The following is a 19,052-nucleotide window of genomic DNA, read 5'->3' on the forward strand; positions in this document are numbered from 1 at the left end:
TCATTCGAGCATCTAATATTATCATTAAAGGAATCATTCAAATGTTTGAAATACATATCATTGAAAAGTCTTAAAAGACCATAATCAACAATATTAAAGTCTTAAAATTAAAAATATCATTAACATTCTATTATATTTTAGTAAACATTATTACTTTTTTTAGTTAAATGAGTTAAACAAATCAACCAGCTCAAATCCATCTGGCCTATGGATCAAGTAAGTTGGGTTGAATTTTTTGCTAGTATTGTAGGAATTTAAATTTTTTAGCCCGATCCAAACCTATGACGAGTTGAGTTGACACACCGAGTTCATAACATTTCTAAGTGCACTCTCTATATCTATCTAGATAGATATAATTAATTAATAATCAAAATTTTCCTTTTTTTCTTAAAAAAGAAAATAAATAACAAATATTTGAGAGGATCGTCTTGTAATAACTTTTTCCATTGTATATAATTTTTTAATCATAGTAAAATTATTGATGACTAATTTTCGCTAGAAAATCTCGCTGGTTACCTTTATTGGGTCTCCTCTTTTAAGTATATCTTTTTCATCCACGGGGACTGAATCTAAGATCTTGCTTAAGGTGATCAAACATGTTAGCTATTTATTTGTATATAATACTTCATTTTCTCTTTCAAAATTAATATATTTAATGAAACTAATACTTTAAAATGAATTCAATAATATTAATAAACTATTTCATGTCATAAAAAAGTTGAATAAATTTATTCTGATTAACATTTACAATTCAGTTTTGCTAAAGTATTATTTAGTTTCTATTAAAATTTGAATATAGTAATATTATTACACTTTTTGCTTAATGTTTCATTTTTCCTTTCTAAATCAATATGTTTTTAATTATGCATTAACATTGTAAAAAGCTTTATAAAGTTATCCGATTATAATTCATTGTGTATGATAAGTTGGTAGACTTTAAAAATAATGGTTAAATTACTTATTTGGTCCCTATAATTTCATGATTCTTACTTTTTTTAGTCCTTATAATTTGAAAGTGATTTTTTTAGTCCCTATAGTTTATATTTTAATTTTCTTTTAGTCCATGTAGTTTTGAAAGTGGTCTTTTTAGTCTCTAGAATTAAAATGTAAACTATAGAGACTAAAAAGACCACATTCAAACTATAGGGACTAAAAAAGTAAGAACCATGAAATTATAGGGACCAAATGAGTAATTTAACCTAAAATAATTATCTTAAAGTAATTTAAACAATTATTTGTGATTGGATGATAATGTAAAACTATTTTATACTATCAGTATATAGGTGTTAAACTCTAAATAATAATAGGATTTATTATTTTTTTTTGTACTTTTTGATTTTAGTCTCTAACTAAATTTTTATTGGCAAAAAGTTTCCAAATTTTTTCTTTACTAACACTTTTAGTTTTTATCGTCAAATAATAATGTTAATGGTAATGAAATAGTGATATTAAAATTTCAATAACTTATCACATCATAAAAGAGAATATATCACAATAGTCATGAGTATAAGTAACTTTCTAGTAAACTATATTATTTTATCTCTCATCAATTCTTCTCAAAGAATTTCATAATTTTAACCTAAGCACCCAAAAGTTGAGATAATTGTTTGCCAAAAATGATGTCTTGCCTCAAATCATTTTATTTATAGAGACCTTTCCTTCATAAATGCATCGTAATCTCATTAAAATTATAATTTTTATATTGGGATTGTGAAAAGTTAAACCACAAAATTATAATTATAAGTTCAATTATAATTTTAATGAGAGTGGTGATAACACAAGTATTAAGGTAATACTTAATTAATTTTATTAATATAATATTTATATAAGTATACTGTTATTTTTCTTATATAATATTACTTATTATATTTATTAAATATATTTTATTTATTGAATTTAATAAATATAATGATAATGTATGTATCTTATATGTATAGTTGTTTAATATAATTTATATATATATATATATATATATATATATGTGTGTATATTAAGAAATTATTATTAAATAAAAAATAATTATAAAAAAATTATTGCATACTTATATATATGTATATTTAAAAATTTATTTTCATATTATTTTTAAGAATAATTTATAAAATATAATTTAAAATATAAAAATTTAAATATATGTAATATAAAATACATACATAACAGTAAAATTTATTTCATGATTTCTATTTCACTGAATTGAATTTGGTTTAAAATTATAATTTTATATTTGAATTGTGAAAAAAAAATCGAAGCACAACATTAAAATTATAAATTGAATTCCAATTTTAACGGTAGTGGTGATAGCAAAAATATCAAGATAGTACTTAGTTAATTTCATTAATATAATATTTATAAAAAGGTATTACATATAATTGAGTAAATTGTAGTTGCACCATGTGTTTTTTTTAATTGCGCTCAATACTCCTCAGTTAATGTTCCTCGGTTACGGTCATTAACTGCAGCAAGGGGCTAAAAAGAAATGTCAACAGAAAAGTATCAGGTGCAATTTGCTTAAAACATGTAATTTGCTCTATTATTTAACAAAACTCATCGTTATTAGTCTTACTAATTTTATGTTGAACACTTTGGTCATAGTGATCTTACTAGTATTGATATTACTGGAACTGATTTTCCTGTATTCAACATTGTTGGAAGACAAGATTAACGGGCTAATATTGTCACTAAAAAAATGTTATTCTCATTACCCACATGGGTGGATTCTTATGTAATTCCAAAAGTATCCTTCGCACGAAAATATGATTATGCTGTAGATTTGTATGACAAAATCTTGTTTCCATTACACACTTGTGGCTGAACAAAAAACAATAAAAATATGATTTTGTTGTATAGTGTAAAATGGAGTCGTGTTTCTGTTGTTTTATTTTATTTTTTCATTCCCATGTGTACAACGAAAACATGATTCTATTGTACAATGTATAATAACAAAATCGTATTTTTGTTGTTGGCTCAACATCCCCAATACCAAAACAACAACCACAGACACCACAAACTTGATCACCATCCCAAATCCATTAACAATCACAAAGCCAACAAACAAATTCAAAACACCTCACCCCCAAAACCATAAACCCCTCAACAAAACATACAACAAAATACAAAACGATAAACCAAAGGTAAGGGGAACTGCTCAATCTTGACGGGCAAGGTGTGTGCGGTGCTACTTGGGTCTCTCGATGGGGGCAAGGTGGTTGACATGGCATCAAGACTAGTCCTGATATTTTGTGGGTCCCAGGTGAAACAAGAGATAAAGGGCCCCTTATGTATGAGTATTTTAAAATTACAATGTGTTTTATAAAAAAGAAAGAAGATAAACATGTGATTTCAATAAATAAAAAATGATACATCTTATTACATTTTGTGAATAAGGTTTCAATAAAACTTTAAAAAATGTATTACATTTTTTTTCTTCAATAAACTCCCATATCTTTGTATCATAGACAAAATATTTTCTCTAAAATTGTCGCATCTCCTATCATTTACAAAACAAACACAAATTATCATAAAAAAAATGGTTTCTTCTAGCATTTTGAGATGCAAAATCATTAATGATAACATCAATGTTCTCCAATATATCCTTCTTGTGACATTGATGATCTTAAGTAAGTTTTTATTAACTTAAGCTTTGAAAACTTCTTTAAGCTAATGTGACAATCAAAGGCATAGTTAATAAAATTTTGTAAGCGATTGAAACATTTGAATAACAATCTATAGCTTTGATAAATTCAAGAATTTCAATAGCTAACGTTAAGTCATTAGGCAAAATCATTTTCCACACTTTCAATTCAGAAAAAAAATCATATAAATCAACATATAATACATTGTCATGAGAATATGTAGAGTGAACTTTAGCACAACATTATCTTAATTCAATATCATTTAATGATTTTAACTTCTTTGAGTTAAACAAAAATCCAAAAATATTTTCAAATATTTTGAATTGCCCAAATTTGTTCTGTAAAGAAATAATACACATGTCTGCAACAACTAAAAAGTAATTAACTCTAAAGGACTCATCAACTGATTAAATTTCTTCATCTTAATTATTCTCATCAAATTGTTTCTTCCTAATAACACAATGTTTTGTTGGAATGATAGACTCTACATTCATATTAGTTGCAATATCTTTAGTAACATTCATACTAGATGTGAAACCTTCATATCTATACTTTAAAAAAAAACAATACATATTCTAATTGTTTTATGGTAGTGTCAATACACATAGACTTGATTGTAATTTTTTACTCACCATCTTAATAAAAAATAAAATGTCATACCAAATAATCATATCAAGCAAAAACTCAAAACTCTTAATTGCATTAGTCAAACTCTCTACTTCACTTTTTTATTTAGCATCATCACAAGATTTTTCTAATCCCAACAAAGATAATCTTATTTGGGGAGTCTAAAATCTAATAGCTTTGATATTTTTAATTCGACTCTCCCACCAAGTATTAACCCAAGAACATTGTCATGCAAAATTTTCCATCTTTTTGGAGAACTCAAAAATAATGAACATATGCATTGAACAATTCAAAAAAAAGTAACAACTTTAACAAAGGAATAAGCCTTATCTCTAACAGAAAGATTGAGACTAGGACAAGCACAAGACATATATAATGCTTTAGGATTTATTTCAAAAAATTGCCTTTGAACTGCTTGGTGTTTTTCTTTCATATTAGAACCATGATCATAACCCTTACCCTTCACATCATCAATTTTTATTTTATTATTTGACATATTTATACATTGTATTAGAGTCATCTGTTCTTCATGAATGGTATCAAGTGTAAAGTTAAGAATTACTGAAAAATATTTTTCCTTTTTAATGATCTTTATAATGGAACTTCTAACACTATGACAAAAAGTGAGATAAAATTATTTTGAATTTTATGTCTGAGATAACCATAGTGAATTTCATGATTTTGAATGCATCTAACATGATCTTGCATTATCAAATCAAATTCTACAATTATTTTAATCAATCTCAAAAAATTACCATTGCTATCTGAAATACAACAAATCACACTAAAATGGGGGGTTAAATAATGTGTTAGTTAAAATATAAAATCTTTTTGAAATGGAACATGTTATAATAAATAAGTCTATAAACCCTCGTCCAATGACAAAAGGTGATTGTCGTCCAGTGAGATGTAAAACTTGTCTTTTACTAAAAACCTTGTGTGCAAAGTGTGACAGAAATGAACAATGAAATACTTTAATAAGCTAATGAAGAACACTAAAAATACTTCATTTTATACTGGTTCACTCAACCTGAGCTATGTCTAATTTTCATTTACCAACCAGAAAAGGATTCCACTAATCAACCTTGATTACAACAAGTATTCTTTCCAACCCGTTTTGACTTACAAATATTCTCAAGATCACTCCTGACACAACCCTTGGACTCCCCCCGAATCTAAGAGCACCTAAGTATTGTTTGGTCACTAAGTCACTCCTGGCTTTCATAAACAAAAGTTTGATACAAAATCAAAGATTATTTACAACACTCAGAGAGTGAATTTACAATAAGGTTCGTATCTTTCAGTAATACTTTGTATACAACAAAGGATGGACTCTCTTAGGCTCAATGTGTTTCTAAATAGTTGTTCTTTCTCTCATTTTTTGAATCAATACTCTTGTCCTTCTATGTACATTCATCTTCTTCCTTCAATCTTTGATGTCATATTTATAGGTAGAGAGACACTTATAATTATGGAGAGTATCTTCGAATTTGAATGTTATGACTGTTGTGTAGATTGATCTTTCTTTCCTGAATTAAGTGGATACTATGTATTTCTGTCTGATAAGATCAAGATTTTCCATATTTATCATTCATAACTCAATATGATCGTTAACCATATAAAAGGAAATAAATGATAGTTTCGCAGATATGTTCCTTTTAACCAAAATCATATAAAATTGGAATAAATAGATAATTCAAATAAATACGTATTGCTCTCATTGTTTGGATGCATTGGACAAGTGCTTCATGCTTCTAGTAATGGATAGGTCTCTCCTTGTGTTGCTTCCAGTCATCAAACCTGTTGATTTACATGCAATAGCGTAATTAACATAAATATATATCTTTGTTTTCATCAAAACAATAAGAGATGTCTTGGTCGTCCATTGATGGATCGTCTAGTGTTTAACAATTTCCCTTTTTATGATGACAATCTATATAAATTTTAAGTAATGAATATAGCAAGTATATATCAGAATAATTGTAGCATGAATGACAATACATCAGAATGCTATGTTTGGTAGCTGTCAGCTCCCCCTAAGTCTAATATGTATGTGCATGAATGGATGCAATTGTAGACACATGATATATTTATCATTTTTATTATTATTTCTAACTTCAAAACATGTGATACCAGGTAGGCATGTAGAATTGCTCATGTGCCCTTCTATCATTCTTAACTTCTTAAAAATGCTTAAATACTTTTTTAGTCCTTACAATTTAGTATTTTTTTTATTTTTCATCCTTGTAAAATTATTTTTTTATTTTTAATCCTTGTAAATTATGTTTTAAGGATTAAAAAAACATAATTTATAAGGGCTAAAAATTAAAATACAAATATGTAAGAACGAAAAATAAAAAGCGCTAAATTGCAAGGATTAAAAACATATTTTAACCTTTTCAAAATATTTTGACAAAATGTTACAAACTCACTTTAGGAATCGAATTTTAAGTTTGAATTGTGAAAAAAAAAACTATTGTTGAAGCTTGACTAATATATTTAAAATGAGTTGAATTTAAAGTTTGAGGTTGATTTTATTAAAACCTGAATTTACTTATTTACGATTTGGTTATTTTTTTTCTTCTATAAGTTTTTTAAATGGAATTTTTTTAATATTTTAACATTCAGTAAAAACTTTTATGCTAAAAAGTAAAATAATCTAATAATCAAACCAAGTTTCATGTATTAAGTCAATAAAAAAAATATTAAAAATCATGCCCAAAAATTGAATATAAATAATATTTTGGAAGGATTAATTTGTGATGAATTAAATAAGTAAGGAGATTATTTTAAAAATTTTAAAAGTTAGGGGATCAATTTTTAGAAAAAAAAATTAAGGGACATATTGTATATCTAATATAAAAATCTTCATTCATACGGATTGGGTTCAAACCTATATGTCGGTTTAAATAAAGTAATTAGTTATTGCGACAGCTTCCCAGCTAATTCTATTTGCAATAATGCATGTAAAATTAATCTCACGCTAATAGAATCATACTGATGAAAGGGAAGAAATCCCCTGCGTGCTATAGCTAGAGTTGGTAGTTGCTATATGGTCCAGACATCCTTCTAGTTCCAGTCTTAATTGCAATTAATTTAATGTTAGGTTATGAAGTGCATGATTGAATTAAAATTTACAACCTTAAGTTTGTAAAATATATAACAAGTCTCATTTCTCTCGAACTGAAATTAAGGTAAAATTTATTCTCAAACATATTTTTAAAGGGTAATTAAATATGAATTCAATTGCAAATTAATTTTACTCGTATTTTTGGAACCTTTACATGGAAAATCAAAACACACCCAAAGTGAACTAATATTAGCAGTATTGAAGAGTAAATTTTTTTTAGGAACTATATTGTCTTAGACTTTTCTTTTTCTTTATCTCATGAGATCTTCTCAATTCATTACTAGAATTTATAGATTTAATATCGTCCGATTATCATTGGTTTTTTAAAAAATCGATGTTAAGAAGAGCATGGTGACATTTTTGTAAATAAGTCGAGATAGTTAACATTGATTTTAAAACCAATGTTAACCTCAAGTAGTTAACATCGATTTTGACAAAACCCATGTTAACCTCAAATAGTTAACATCAGTTTTTTAAAAATCGATGTTAACCTCATATAGTTAACATTAATTTTTTAAAAATCAATGTTAAGTATCTGAGGTTAACATCGGTTTTGTCAAAACCGATATTAACCACTTGAGGTTAATAGTAGTTATTTAAAAAAAAAAAACCGATTTTGTTCATAAATTAAAAACCCGAATTAATTTTGGCCCCTGCGCGCTCAAACCCTCTTGTCCTTTCTCCCATTTCGTTCCTTCTTTCTTTCTCTTTCCTCCCAACTGCGTTGTCGCGATTGAAGCTAGCATTGTTGCTGAAGCTGCAACTACCGCAAACGAGTTCGTCTCTGCCGCGATTGAAGCTGCAACTACCGCAAACGAGTTCGTCTCCTTTCTCCTTACACAAATATTGTTTTGTTTGAGTTAAATGCGACAAACATCAATACGTGTCTATTACAACTCCTAACCCCTCACCATCCTTTTCTTTCTCTCATACATACCCCTCCGTTTTCATTTGTATTCTCAGCCTTGTTAGATTCTGTTTGTGGTTTTTCCCAATTCCAAAGTAGTACAAGTTCGTCGTCAGCCCTTTTATAGGTAAGCTTTACTGTTCACCCTTTTCACTTGACACTGCTTATAATTATTGGTTTGCTTATGTTTACACATAGGATTGTTAATCATTCATTTGAGTTTCATCTATTAATTACACCTCTGTATGCATTGTTAAATTTTATAATTTTAGTTGTTTTTTTAATGAAATTTCTTTGAATCTGATAGTGTGATTTTTATCTGTTGTGGTCTGAATTGGGTGGTCTCAATGAACAATTATTGGTTGCAAAAGAGGCATCTTGTGTGGCGGGTACCTTTTTCTTTAATTTGTGGTTGTAAAGGGCGTGGTGGCAGTTTTGGTGTTTCTGTGACACGAAGGCTGACACTCCTTTCTCATATTGGTATTTTCTATATTGTTTTTTGTGTAGCTTTGTTTTAAAATGCAACAACAGCTCACAATTATAGGCTCTGATTTTGTGATATTGTTATTTCTTGAAGGTTGCTCTGAATAATTTTGCAGGGTAGTATTATTGTTTGTTCCTGTTCAATTTCAGGTATTTATTTAAACTTTTAAATTTTGATTATAAATGCAGTATAGTAGTTGATTTTCTTGATTTTTTTTACTAATAATAACAAATATAGAGACAAGGTTGATTATGTTTGCATCATTGGCAACCTAACAAGGACAATCTTCTATGAACCCCACACTTAGCCACTGACTTAGCAAATACAGAGATTGAGTTGATTATGCCTAGACCATCAAAAACTTAACAAGGAAACCTCTCTCTGTACCCTAGACCTAGTCCCCCTAAGATCACACACCATAATGAATTCGACAAAGAAGCAACAAGCTCATTATGTTTGCACCTTCGACAACTAGGACACTCTTCTTCTTGTCTGACAAACACCTCAAGGAAACCCTTGAGAAACAACTTGCTGACATTCACTCTCAGTAGTGGGAATAGAAACTCACTTAAGTTATAGCCCTATCTCTTTCTCACTTTAGACACACATCAATGATCCAAGTTATAAGCACCTAGCTTTTTTTTTTTTTAGGCATGGATACTAAAACTGTTGTTGACCTTTTCTACTTTGTGTCTACTCCACTTTTCTCTTAGGAAGAGACTTTTATTTATAATATCTAGTAAGATATGGGCTTAGGAAATTTAGAAGATAGATTTAGTTAAAAAAATATCCTAACTTGAAAATCTGCTTGTTGGATGACGCTGTTTGCGAAAAATACGGCATTAGCAAGGAGAAGTGGGTCCAATTTTGTCAGAGCCGCAGAGACCCCTAGTGAAAGGTATGCACTTTGTCGTTTTAATTGTTTTGAAGTAAAAATTCCCTTATTATAATACATTGTAATTATTAGTTTCATTAATGTTCAATTTTTGCAGGATGTGCGGAAAAAAGGCACAGGCCATCTAGAAGCAAAACACTGCCCCTCATGTGTTGTCTCGTGGGGGTTATGAATATTTAGAACAGAAGCTGATGGTTGAGAAGACAAAGAAAAAACTGGAGGAAACTGCTCAATCTGGAAGCACTGAGGCTGTGATTGATCCTTCATCTCCCATCAGATGACACATGAAGTGGAAGATGGCCCGCACCAAGAAAACTGAGCAAATGACATATGCGGCAACAAAGGAAATTGCTGAAAAGATTGTAAGTCACTTTCAATTAATAATTGTAATTATTTATGTTTATTCTGTTAATGAATAAACAAATATATGTGTTTTGTACAGGATTCGTTGGAGGAGCAGGCGTCACAGGGTTCTTTTGTCCCCCATGGACGTCAGGATGTCCTAACTACTACCATTGGGCAACCAGAACACCTTGGTCGTGTGCGTGCTGCTGGAGCCGGTGTGACCATCAAGCAATACTTTGGATCGACTCCACAGACCTCCCGCACTTCTTCCTCTATGGCTCCCAAAGAACTAGAGCAATTGACTCAACAAATCAGGGACCAGCTGGAGGAGTCGATCACAGAAAAAGTGACTCGGCAGCTGATGTTATCCTTCAGCCAGATGCAGTCCCAATTTCAGTCACAGATGCAATCACAGGGACTTGCATTGCCTCCGGAGCCTGAGGTTGGTCCCTCAGCTGCTCGTGTCAACACAGAGGAGAGTTGTGTTGATCCCTCAGGGAACGATCCAGACATGGGTGATTCAAACAAATACGAGTTGTACATCGAAGAAAATCCTCCTCGCCTGGTTTCCCTAGGAAGAGTTTATAAAGGATCCACAACCGTTCACAACATTCCTTTGTTGCATGATCAAGTGAAGGTCGGTGTTGAGGAGGTTAAAGATGCAGATGCTCTCGTTCTTGTACCTACTGACGAGGTTAACTTAGTGGGGAACTCACTTAACACCTTCCTTGCTTGGCCGACACATCTCGTTAAGTGTTTATCAAAACATGTATTTTACAGTCATTAAATGCTTCTTTTTCAAATTTATGTGTTCACTGTGATTGAATTATGTTAACTAACTATGTTGGATAAACATGGAGCTGTAGGACCAGCAAAACCTGCAGATAGGCTGCATCATGAGGTCGATGATCCCCTGTATCTGATGACATTGACCATCCCACAACTTTTTTGAAGCCATTGCAGGTTATGTGGGACGTTACCGTGTTCGAGGTGTTTAATGAAGACTTCCCCTTATACATAAAGCATGAAGATCTATCTGAAATAGCACACGGTGGTCAATGTCTCAGCATCTCTGTTATACAATTGTGGATTCTGTAAGTCAATTTTGATTATTGTTAATTACCTAAGTTATTGTTTTAAATTCATACATTATTTACTTTGTGTTAACAACAATAGGTATTTGACTGAGACAAGTATGCGAGCGGGGAATTTCAATGTGTATGGATTCCTCGAGCCACAGTCCATCCAGAGATATGAACAATCATAATTTGAATTAGAAAGTTACATGAAGAACTGGATGCAGAATTTAAAACGGGATGTCTACCTAGGAGCCTACCTGAATGGGTAAGTATAATTGAACAAATCAATTTAAATAATGTATAATACTACAATAACCTATATTAGTCTCCACTGCAATGCACACTGGCAAATGGTGGTCATTTTGCTTAAGGAAAATCTTGTTGTATGGTTTTGTTCCTTGCATAATAGGCTAGACAATTACCTAAAAGGAATCATTAACATGCCAGTGTTGTTTTCCAATACATTTGCATTAACATTAGTCAGCAACATCAATATTTTAATGTTCCTTGTATTCAACAGTGCTTTGAAAGGATTGGACGATACTTCACAACCTAAATCCAAGGCTGGTGCTAGGTGGATTGTTGTTAAAGTAAGTGATTTAAAGAAAGCTTCTACTTATATATATTTTATGTATGTGTACACTAATTTGTAGTTAACGTTTAATATCTAAATTTCATTATGTATTTAGTGTAATAGACAAAAAGGAAGCACAAAGTGTGGCTATTACGTGATACACTGGATGTCCACTATAATCTTGAGAAGTTTCAGGAATAATTGGGAAATGGTAATTGTTTATTTCAAACAAATTTGATTTTCTTATGATTGGTATTACATTATTAACTTATGTTTTATTTTATCATCCCATATTTTAATGATGTTAGGCCATTGGAAGCAGAGAGATTGAAGGCGCTTCGCATCCAGTGGACACAGTATTATCTCAAAGTTAGAAATCAAACTTAGGATGTTAGGGAACTTTGTAATTTTAGTTTACTTAATTAGTTTACTAGCTTCCTTTACATTTTGTACACTTGATGTTTCCTTTTAACATTGAATATTCTTTATTGAGATAGTTATTAATAAATTATTTATTGATAGTTATCAATTGTAAAAAATCGATTGACAGTTTACTAGCTAGCTTTCTACTAAAAACTGTTTCAAAGCAGAATGCAAATGATATATGTTGTGTTGTGTGGTCTGATTTGAAAATTTTGCAGGTTAATTTTTGGGTTTATTGAAAAAACAGACAGTCTATTAAAGAAAATTCCTAATAACAATATCGATTTTTTTAAAATACCAATGTTAATATACACAAACAACATCAATTTTTGGAAAAACCGATGCTAACATTTTGGAAAAATTGATGTTGTTTGTGTATATTAACATCGGATTTCTAAAAAAATCGATGTTAACTTATATGCTAACATCAGTTTTTGTTAAAAACCGATGTTAACTTCCAAATACGTTAACATCGATTTTCTATAAAAATCGATGTTAACATTTGAAAGTTAACATCGGTTTTTTTTTTAAAAAAAAAAACTGATGTTAATGTATAAGTTAACATCAGTTTTACATTAAACCGATGTTAACATTGGCAGTTAACATCGGTTTTAAACTAAAACCGATGTTAACGGCCAACGCTGTTATGAACATTGATACCTTTTTTTGGTGTAATTCTCATTATATAACATCGGTTATTTAAATAACCGATGTTGTCAATTTTATGTTAACATCGATTTTAAAAAAATCGATGTTAATGTAATACTTTCAACATCGCTTAATAACCGATGTTGAAAGTCATAAATAATCGATATAAAAAACATATTTTCTAGTAGTGATTGAGAAATCTCTTGATGATATATATATTTCAGTTTAAAAATGTTTGGTGACAAAGTCATTGAATGAATAAGTAATCGTCCTTAAAACGAACTATTTAATGTGCATTATCAGCCAATATATAATAAAATATTTTATATTTTTTCCTATATGAAAAAAGTATTTATGGATTGCTTCATATCATCATGTTGCCTAATTGTAACTTAACTGCAATCTTATAAATAGGTCAACTTTGGTCAAAGTCATTTAATATATATATATATATAATATTTCCCTCAGTTAATACTTTATAGAAATTCTTCTTCACTTAGTGTCTAACCTTTTTCAATCAATCCTTACATCAACAGAAAAGAGCAGCACCACATCAAGAGACGAGGTCTAATAGTCAATTCAGATCTAAGCCAGGACACACCCAAAGGAATTATTTGACTTTTGTTGTTACCATAGACTCTCAACAATACAATTAAAGTTCCGCTTGTTTTAAATTCGTATGATTACAAATTTAAAATTTGTTAAACACGAACTCATCAACACATTAGACAAACAATAAATGAAGACAACACACACAATGAGGTGTAGAAATTTTGTGATCATTAAGCGCGTCTAATTGTGCGTTACCACGTCGAAGTGACTTGATAGGTTTGAGTACATACAATAATCACTCTTCTTCCGAAGCCAAAGCTTGTGTTTTCCACCCACCAATAGCTTTTCAGTTTCAACGTGAATTTATTACTACTAGACAACCAAGCAGTAGTTATGTTAGATAACCCCAACCAACTTTGCATTTAATGAGACCACCGCACTATAAATATTCATGTCCACATGAGTGGGAAGGTAGCGTTGAGGAAAATAAAAAAGAGAAAGAAAATAATCAATACGACAACTTTGCAATTTTGGTGGTAGACCAAGGTAGGTCAATTGCCATGGACATTGGTGGTGAAGTGGAAGAGACCGTGAGAGAGTTGAGGCAATACTTCAAAACTGGAAAAACCAAGAGTGTGACATGGAGGAAAAACCAGCTCACAGCTCTCTTAGACCTTGTTCATGAGAATGAAGATGCTATATTTAAGGCCCTCCATCAAGATCTTGGGAAGCACCCTGTTGAGGCTTACCGTGATGAGGTTAATTATCATCAAACAGCACTAAAATTTTGTAGTTTTAATTAGCCGAAACATAGTCACAAGTTGATTTGCTTTATATACACTTTACACCATATAGCTTGTTTGAATTTTTTGTTTTTATTTTACCCTTTAACTTGTATTGCTTGATCCTTGACTAGTTGTTTGCTTTTCTTAGGTTGGAGGGGTAGAAAAATCCGCCAGCAATGCTTTGAGCTGCGTTGAGAAATGGATGGCCCCTAAAAAGGCAGATTATTCTATTTCCCTTTTGTCTTATTAATTTCTCCCTTTCATTTTAAGTACTTTCCTTTTTTGTGTGTGCTTAATTTGACAATAACATATGATCTGAAGTCTGAACATCACTTTTATCATCGAAAGCTCTAAATCAGAATTGTATGGTATTAAGGTATTAGAATTTTTTGTACTAGAAGTAAATATAATGTTGCATAAAGGATTATGGTCGTTATATATATATATATATATATATATATATATATATGTTTGAATTGGTTGCTTATGTTTCATTACTTCACTAATGTATTTAGATCCTTTCATTTTGACTAACCCGTATAATGATTCATTAACCATAGTTCTTGTTCTATTCACTCTTTTTCAGCTGCTTCTTCAACAATTTTCTTGTCATGATTTGTGTCTGCTGTTAACCTTTTTCTGTGTTGGGGCTATTATTGCAGAGTGATATCCCTTTTCTTTTCTTCCCAGCTAAAGGAGAAGTGTTGTCAGAACCACTTGGTGTGGTTCTCATATTTTCTTCTTGGAACTTCCCAATCAGTGAGTCTAAAAATTTTCTATTCAACCCATGTTGTTATGTTTACTTGTTAGTTACTGTTAGGTTTCAGAATTATTCATGAATCTGTTTCCTAGAGACTTTTTCATGTACATCTCTTCTTTTTTATTGCAAAATCTTGACAAATAATATTTTAGTTTTTTTTTTAAGTCATTGTATGTTTATGGAATTAGCAGTGACCAAAGGTTAAGGTACTGTTATTTATCTCATAAGAATTTTGTGTAACACCAGTACCAGACCGAATTTTGTCATACTTTGGGGTTTTAAAATTATCACAAAATGTTAATTTATTTACACTATTATGCAGTACTGACATTGGATCCAATAATTGGGGCAATATCTGCTGGAAATGTTGTAGTCATAAAACCTTCAGAGCAATCTCCAGCAAGCTCTTCTTTTCTTGCCACTACCATTCCTCGCTACTTGGACTCTAATGCCATCAAGGTGATTGAGGGAGGACCAGATGTCTGTGAACAACTACTGCTACAAAAATGGGACAAAATATTCTTCACTGGTATTATATTCTATACCAAGCAATGTCATCTTGCAAAATTGTGGTATATATATAATGTATACATATATTTATTGTGTATATCAAAATTAATACATGTCTGGGGGAACATTTGCAAACTTGATCTTGGATGAACTTAGACTTGTCAAAATTGACTTTTGCTAAAAGTGAGTTTTAATTTAAGTGATTTTATATTCAGAATATTTTATCTCCAAAAGTTTTCAGTCAAACCTAACCTGAATATTCAACTCAACCCAACATCAAAGTAAGTTATGCCTTTTTGTAATTTGTAGTGTTTGGACTTGTGTTTGAGACATTCAAACCAAATCCAAAAATAACATTCATTCGATTAGCTAAACACCATTTCCTGTTACTTTGTGGTTTGTTTATCATCTCATTTAAGAATAAGATATAATCCTATAAAGACAACTACAAACTGAATTGTGGTTCTAGAATTATTTCTCCATGGTGTATGAAATTTTCAGGAAGTCCACGTGTGGCAAGCGTAGTCATGTCTGCTGCTGCAAAGAATTTAACTCCCGTTACTCTAGAGTTGGGTGGAAAATGCCCTGCCATTCTTGATTCCCTTCCAAATCCTTTAGAGTTTAAGGTAGTTCACATGAGTTATTAATGTTATGCTTGCCACATTCAATTTCAAGGTCTAATTCAGCTTTCTTTTCTTTGTACATTTGTGGGCATCAAGTTGGCAGTAAAAAGAATTGTAGGAGGAAAGTGGGGACCTTGCAGTGGTCAAGCTTGCATAGCAATAGACTATTTGCTTGTTGAGAAGAAGTTCTCATATGCTCTGGTATTCATTACAATCACCAGCCGCTTTTTATGATAAAATTTTATTTTGAATAAATGATTATTTTGGTCCTGAATATGTAAACTAGTTATAATTTAGTTCCTGAAATATAATTCTTTGCTTTAGTTACTGAATGTGAAAAAACTGTAACAATTACGTCCTGTCGGTGAGAGTATTTTTTTATTAAGTTATAATACTCAAAGATCAATTTGTCATTTAGTTATAAACTTAAAGGATCAATTTGTCTGTCACACTTTTTACATATTCAAGACTAAATTACAATTTTCATTCTTTCATACTAAATAGTCATCCATTTATACACATTTGAGAACCAAAATGTTCATTTACCCTTTTACTTTTCTAATAGTAAGTTGTTGGTTCTCTTCTAGATAGAATTACTAAAGAAGATCATTAGAAGATTTTATGGTGAAAATCCAGTGGAGTCAAAGGTAATTTCAAGAATATTAAACAAGCAGCACTTTGAAAGATTATGCAATCTTCTCAAAGACCCTCTTGTTGCGGCTTCCATCGTTCATGGTGGTTCAGTCGACGAAGAAAACTTGTAAGTTCTGCCTGCAGGGAAATAGAAGTGGTTAGTTAAGTTTATTTGCTTAACTCAGCCATATCTAACAATCTTTTCAGGTTCATTGAGCCAACAATTTTGTTAGATCCTCCGTTAGATTCTCAGATAATGTCAGAAGAGATATTTGGCCCACTGCTTCCTATAATCACTGTGAGAATCTACAATCCCATTTTATGTTTTGAATTCTCACCTATATTGTGTCATTGTCTCATTCAACTCTTGTTGCACTTGGCATCTGTGCAGATGGATAAAATTCAGGAAAGTATTGAATTTATCAATGCAAAGCCAAAACCTCTTGCCATCTATGCCTTCACCAAAGATGAAACTTTCAAGAGAAATATTCTATCAGAAACATCCTCAGGAAGTGTCGTATTTAACGACACAATGGTTCAAGTACTGCTTTTATCTTCCTCGTCTTCCCTAACTTAACTTTCTTTTAATCAAGTATAATGTAAAGAAATATAGTAACACTTTCATTCTATGTGCAGTTTTTATGTGATACACTACCATTTGGAGGTGTTGGCCAGAGTGGTTTTGGAAGGTACCATGGGAAGTACTCTTTTGACACTTTCAGCCATGAAAAAGCTGTAATGCATAGAAAGCTGTTCCTTGAAATTGAGCCAAGGTACCCTCCTTGGAGTAAGTTCAAGCTCGAGTTTATCAGATTGGCATACAGGCTGAACTACTTTGGACTATTACTGCACATGCTGGGCTTGAAAAGATACAAGTAGATAAATACCTCAGCACAGTGTTCATCTATTCCTCAAATACACGTTGATTAAAAAAGAATTAAGCTTTATTGTGACTGAATATGAGTTGTAGGAAAATAGGAGAAAGGGTCCTTATTTGCAGAAGTTGCACATGTGGTGAACTTTAACTTGGCGTTGTAATAAACGAACCTTTGTATCTCTTATTTTTCTTGCTAGTAATAGGATGTTTTTACTTCTAATGTCCAACAGACCAGACAATGTCAAACATTTTTAACTTCACTTTCACCTGCATTTGTCCACCCGTGTGGCTGAACCATGAATAAAGTGCCTACAGACGTAAATAATTAATTCAAATAGCACGAGCATGAAAAACGTGAATGTTGGCGGGATAAGGATGCCTATGACTAACAGTTGATAGTATAGAGAAAATTTTGCAAAAAAATCAAGGAGGCTAAGCACTTCCTCTTATCCATATTCAAAACCGTTCCTCTGTAACTAGTCAGGGTTAGCCCAACGATGAGTGGAGCCTAAAACAAACATTAAAAAAAAATCATGCTTTAAATGAGAGAGCTACATATGTTAGGCCTTTTTTACAAACACATGTGGCATTTTGTTAATTTATGTGGCTTTTTCTACTTTATAAAGACTAATAGCAAATGCTTTTTTTTTGTAGGCCTAAAGTTTAAGCTTTAGTTGCCTTTATCCTTGAGTCAACCCTGGCTAGAGCTAAGGAACATGTGGTTTTTATTATTTTTCAAGTCAGACATTGGCGTGCAGAGACGTCCCAGTGATTTCCTAGTCGGATGTGATGGGGTAGACTATCTGCAAAGACTCTGACACTTAAGTCAGATGTAATTGGTAATTTTGCAGATTGGGAAGGTTGCAAAATCCACAATCCATGGCCATCAATTTCCCTTCAACCATCCAAATTTATAATAAATGCATCAATGATGTTCCCTTATGCTTCCTAACACTAATATATGACTTACCATTGTTTGCGTTAGCATATCCTTTCTTATTTGTCTGTGTCTGTGATGATCACGATATCTGTTGTTGTGGGAGCTGATGGCTGAAGTCTCATCATCTCCAGGAACACTTCCCAGTCTTCAGTCAATGTGTGTTATTGTGGATAGTCTCTTTCCATGAACCTTGAAGAAAGAGGAAATTACCATCGAAAGGGAAACGTCCAGCTTACTTACGCACCTGTTGTGGACATTGCTCCATTGTTAGAGAAATGAGATGCTTTAGAGTTCAAACTTCCATTAAGCACTTTTGGGCCGACATTGACAGTGGATCTTGGCTATGAAGCACGGGGACACCTGCTAGGTGGTGTCCCCTGTTTCCGGTACTGCACGGGGATGATGGTGGCCTACGCGCACGTCCCTAACGTCCAAAATTAAAAACAAAAACATATAAAAGAGGAAGAAGAGAATCAACAGAAAAATTAGGGATTCCTTACTTCTCTCTTTCACTTTGTCTCCTCGAGTCCTTGTTGGGCAGCCACCACCAGAGAATCAAACAGGTACGATCTCTTTTTCCTCTACCAGCCCCTCTATTTCCTTTGCCATTCTCTTAATCATTGCAAAAAAT

At 31.4% G+C, this 19,052-nt stretch overlaps 2 protein-coding genes and 1 long non-coding RNA gene across 3 annotated transcripts; 2 read left to right on the forward strand and 1 right to left on the reverse strand.

Annotated features, from left to right (window-relative positions):
• Positions 1-11,314: 11,314 nt before the first annotated feature.
• Positions 11,315-12,057, forward strand: LOC114389936. The gene is made up of 5 exons (XM_028350636.1): positions 11,315-11,361; positions 11,422-11,536; positions 11,615-11,686; positions 11,786-11,879; positions 11,960-12,057. The coding sequence occupies exons 1-5, from the start codon at positions 11,315-11,317 to the stop codon at positions 12,055-12,057; spliced, it is 426 nt and encodes a 141-aa protein (XP_028206437.1).
• Positions 12,058-13,703: 1,646 nt separating this feature from the next.
• LOC114389384 (aldehyde dehydrogenase family 3 member F1-like) lies at positions 13,704-17,761 on the forward strand. Its single transcript, XM_028350047.1, has 10 exons — positions 13,704-14,051; positions 14,227-14,295; positions 14,741-14,837; positions 15,161-15,367; positions 15,850-15,974; positions 16,068-16,172; positions 16,559-16,731; positions 16,812-16,902; positions 16,996-17,145; positions 17,241-17,761. Exons 1-10 carry the CDS (start codon positions 13,719-13,721, stop codon positions 17,481-17,483), a joined length of 1,593 nt encoding a protein of 530 aa, XP_028205848.1. The 5' UTR covers positions 13,704-13,718; the 3' UTR covers positions 17,484-17,761.
• On the reverse strand, positions 16,434-19,052 carry LOC114389385. Its single transcript, XR_003661762.1, has 3 exons — positions 18,922-19,052; positions 18,452-18,845; positions 16,434-16,742 (listed from the first exon to the last, which is right to left on the reverse strand). It is a non-coding gene; the product is annotated as an uncharacterized LOC114389385 (long non-coding RNA).

This window comes from Glycine soja, chromosome 16 (genome assembly GCF_004193775.1).
Source record: "Glycine soja cultivar W05 chromosome 16, ASM419377v2, whole genome shotgun sequence".
Taxonomy (NCBI): domain Eukaryota; kingdom Viridiplantae; phylum Streptophyta; class Magnoliopsida; order Fabales; family Fabaceae; genus Glycine; species Glycine soja.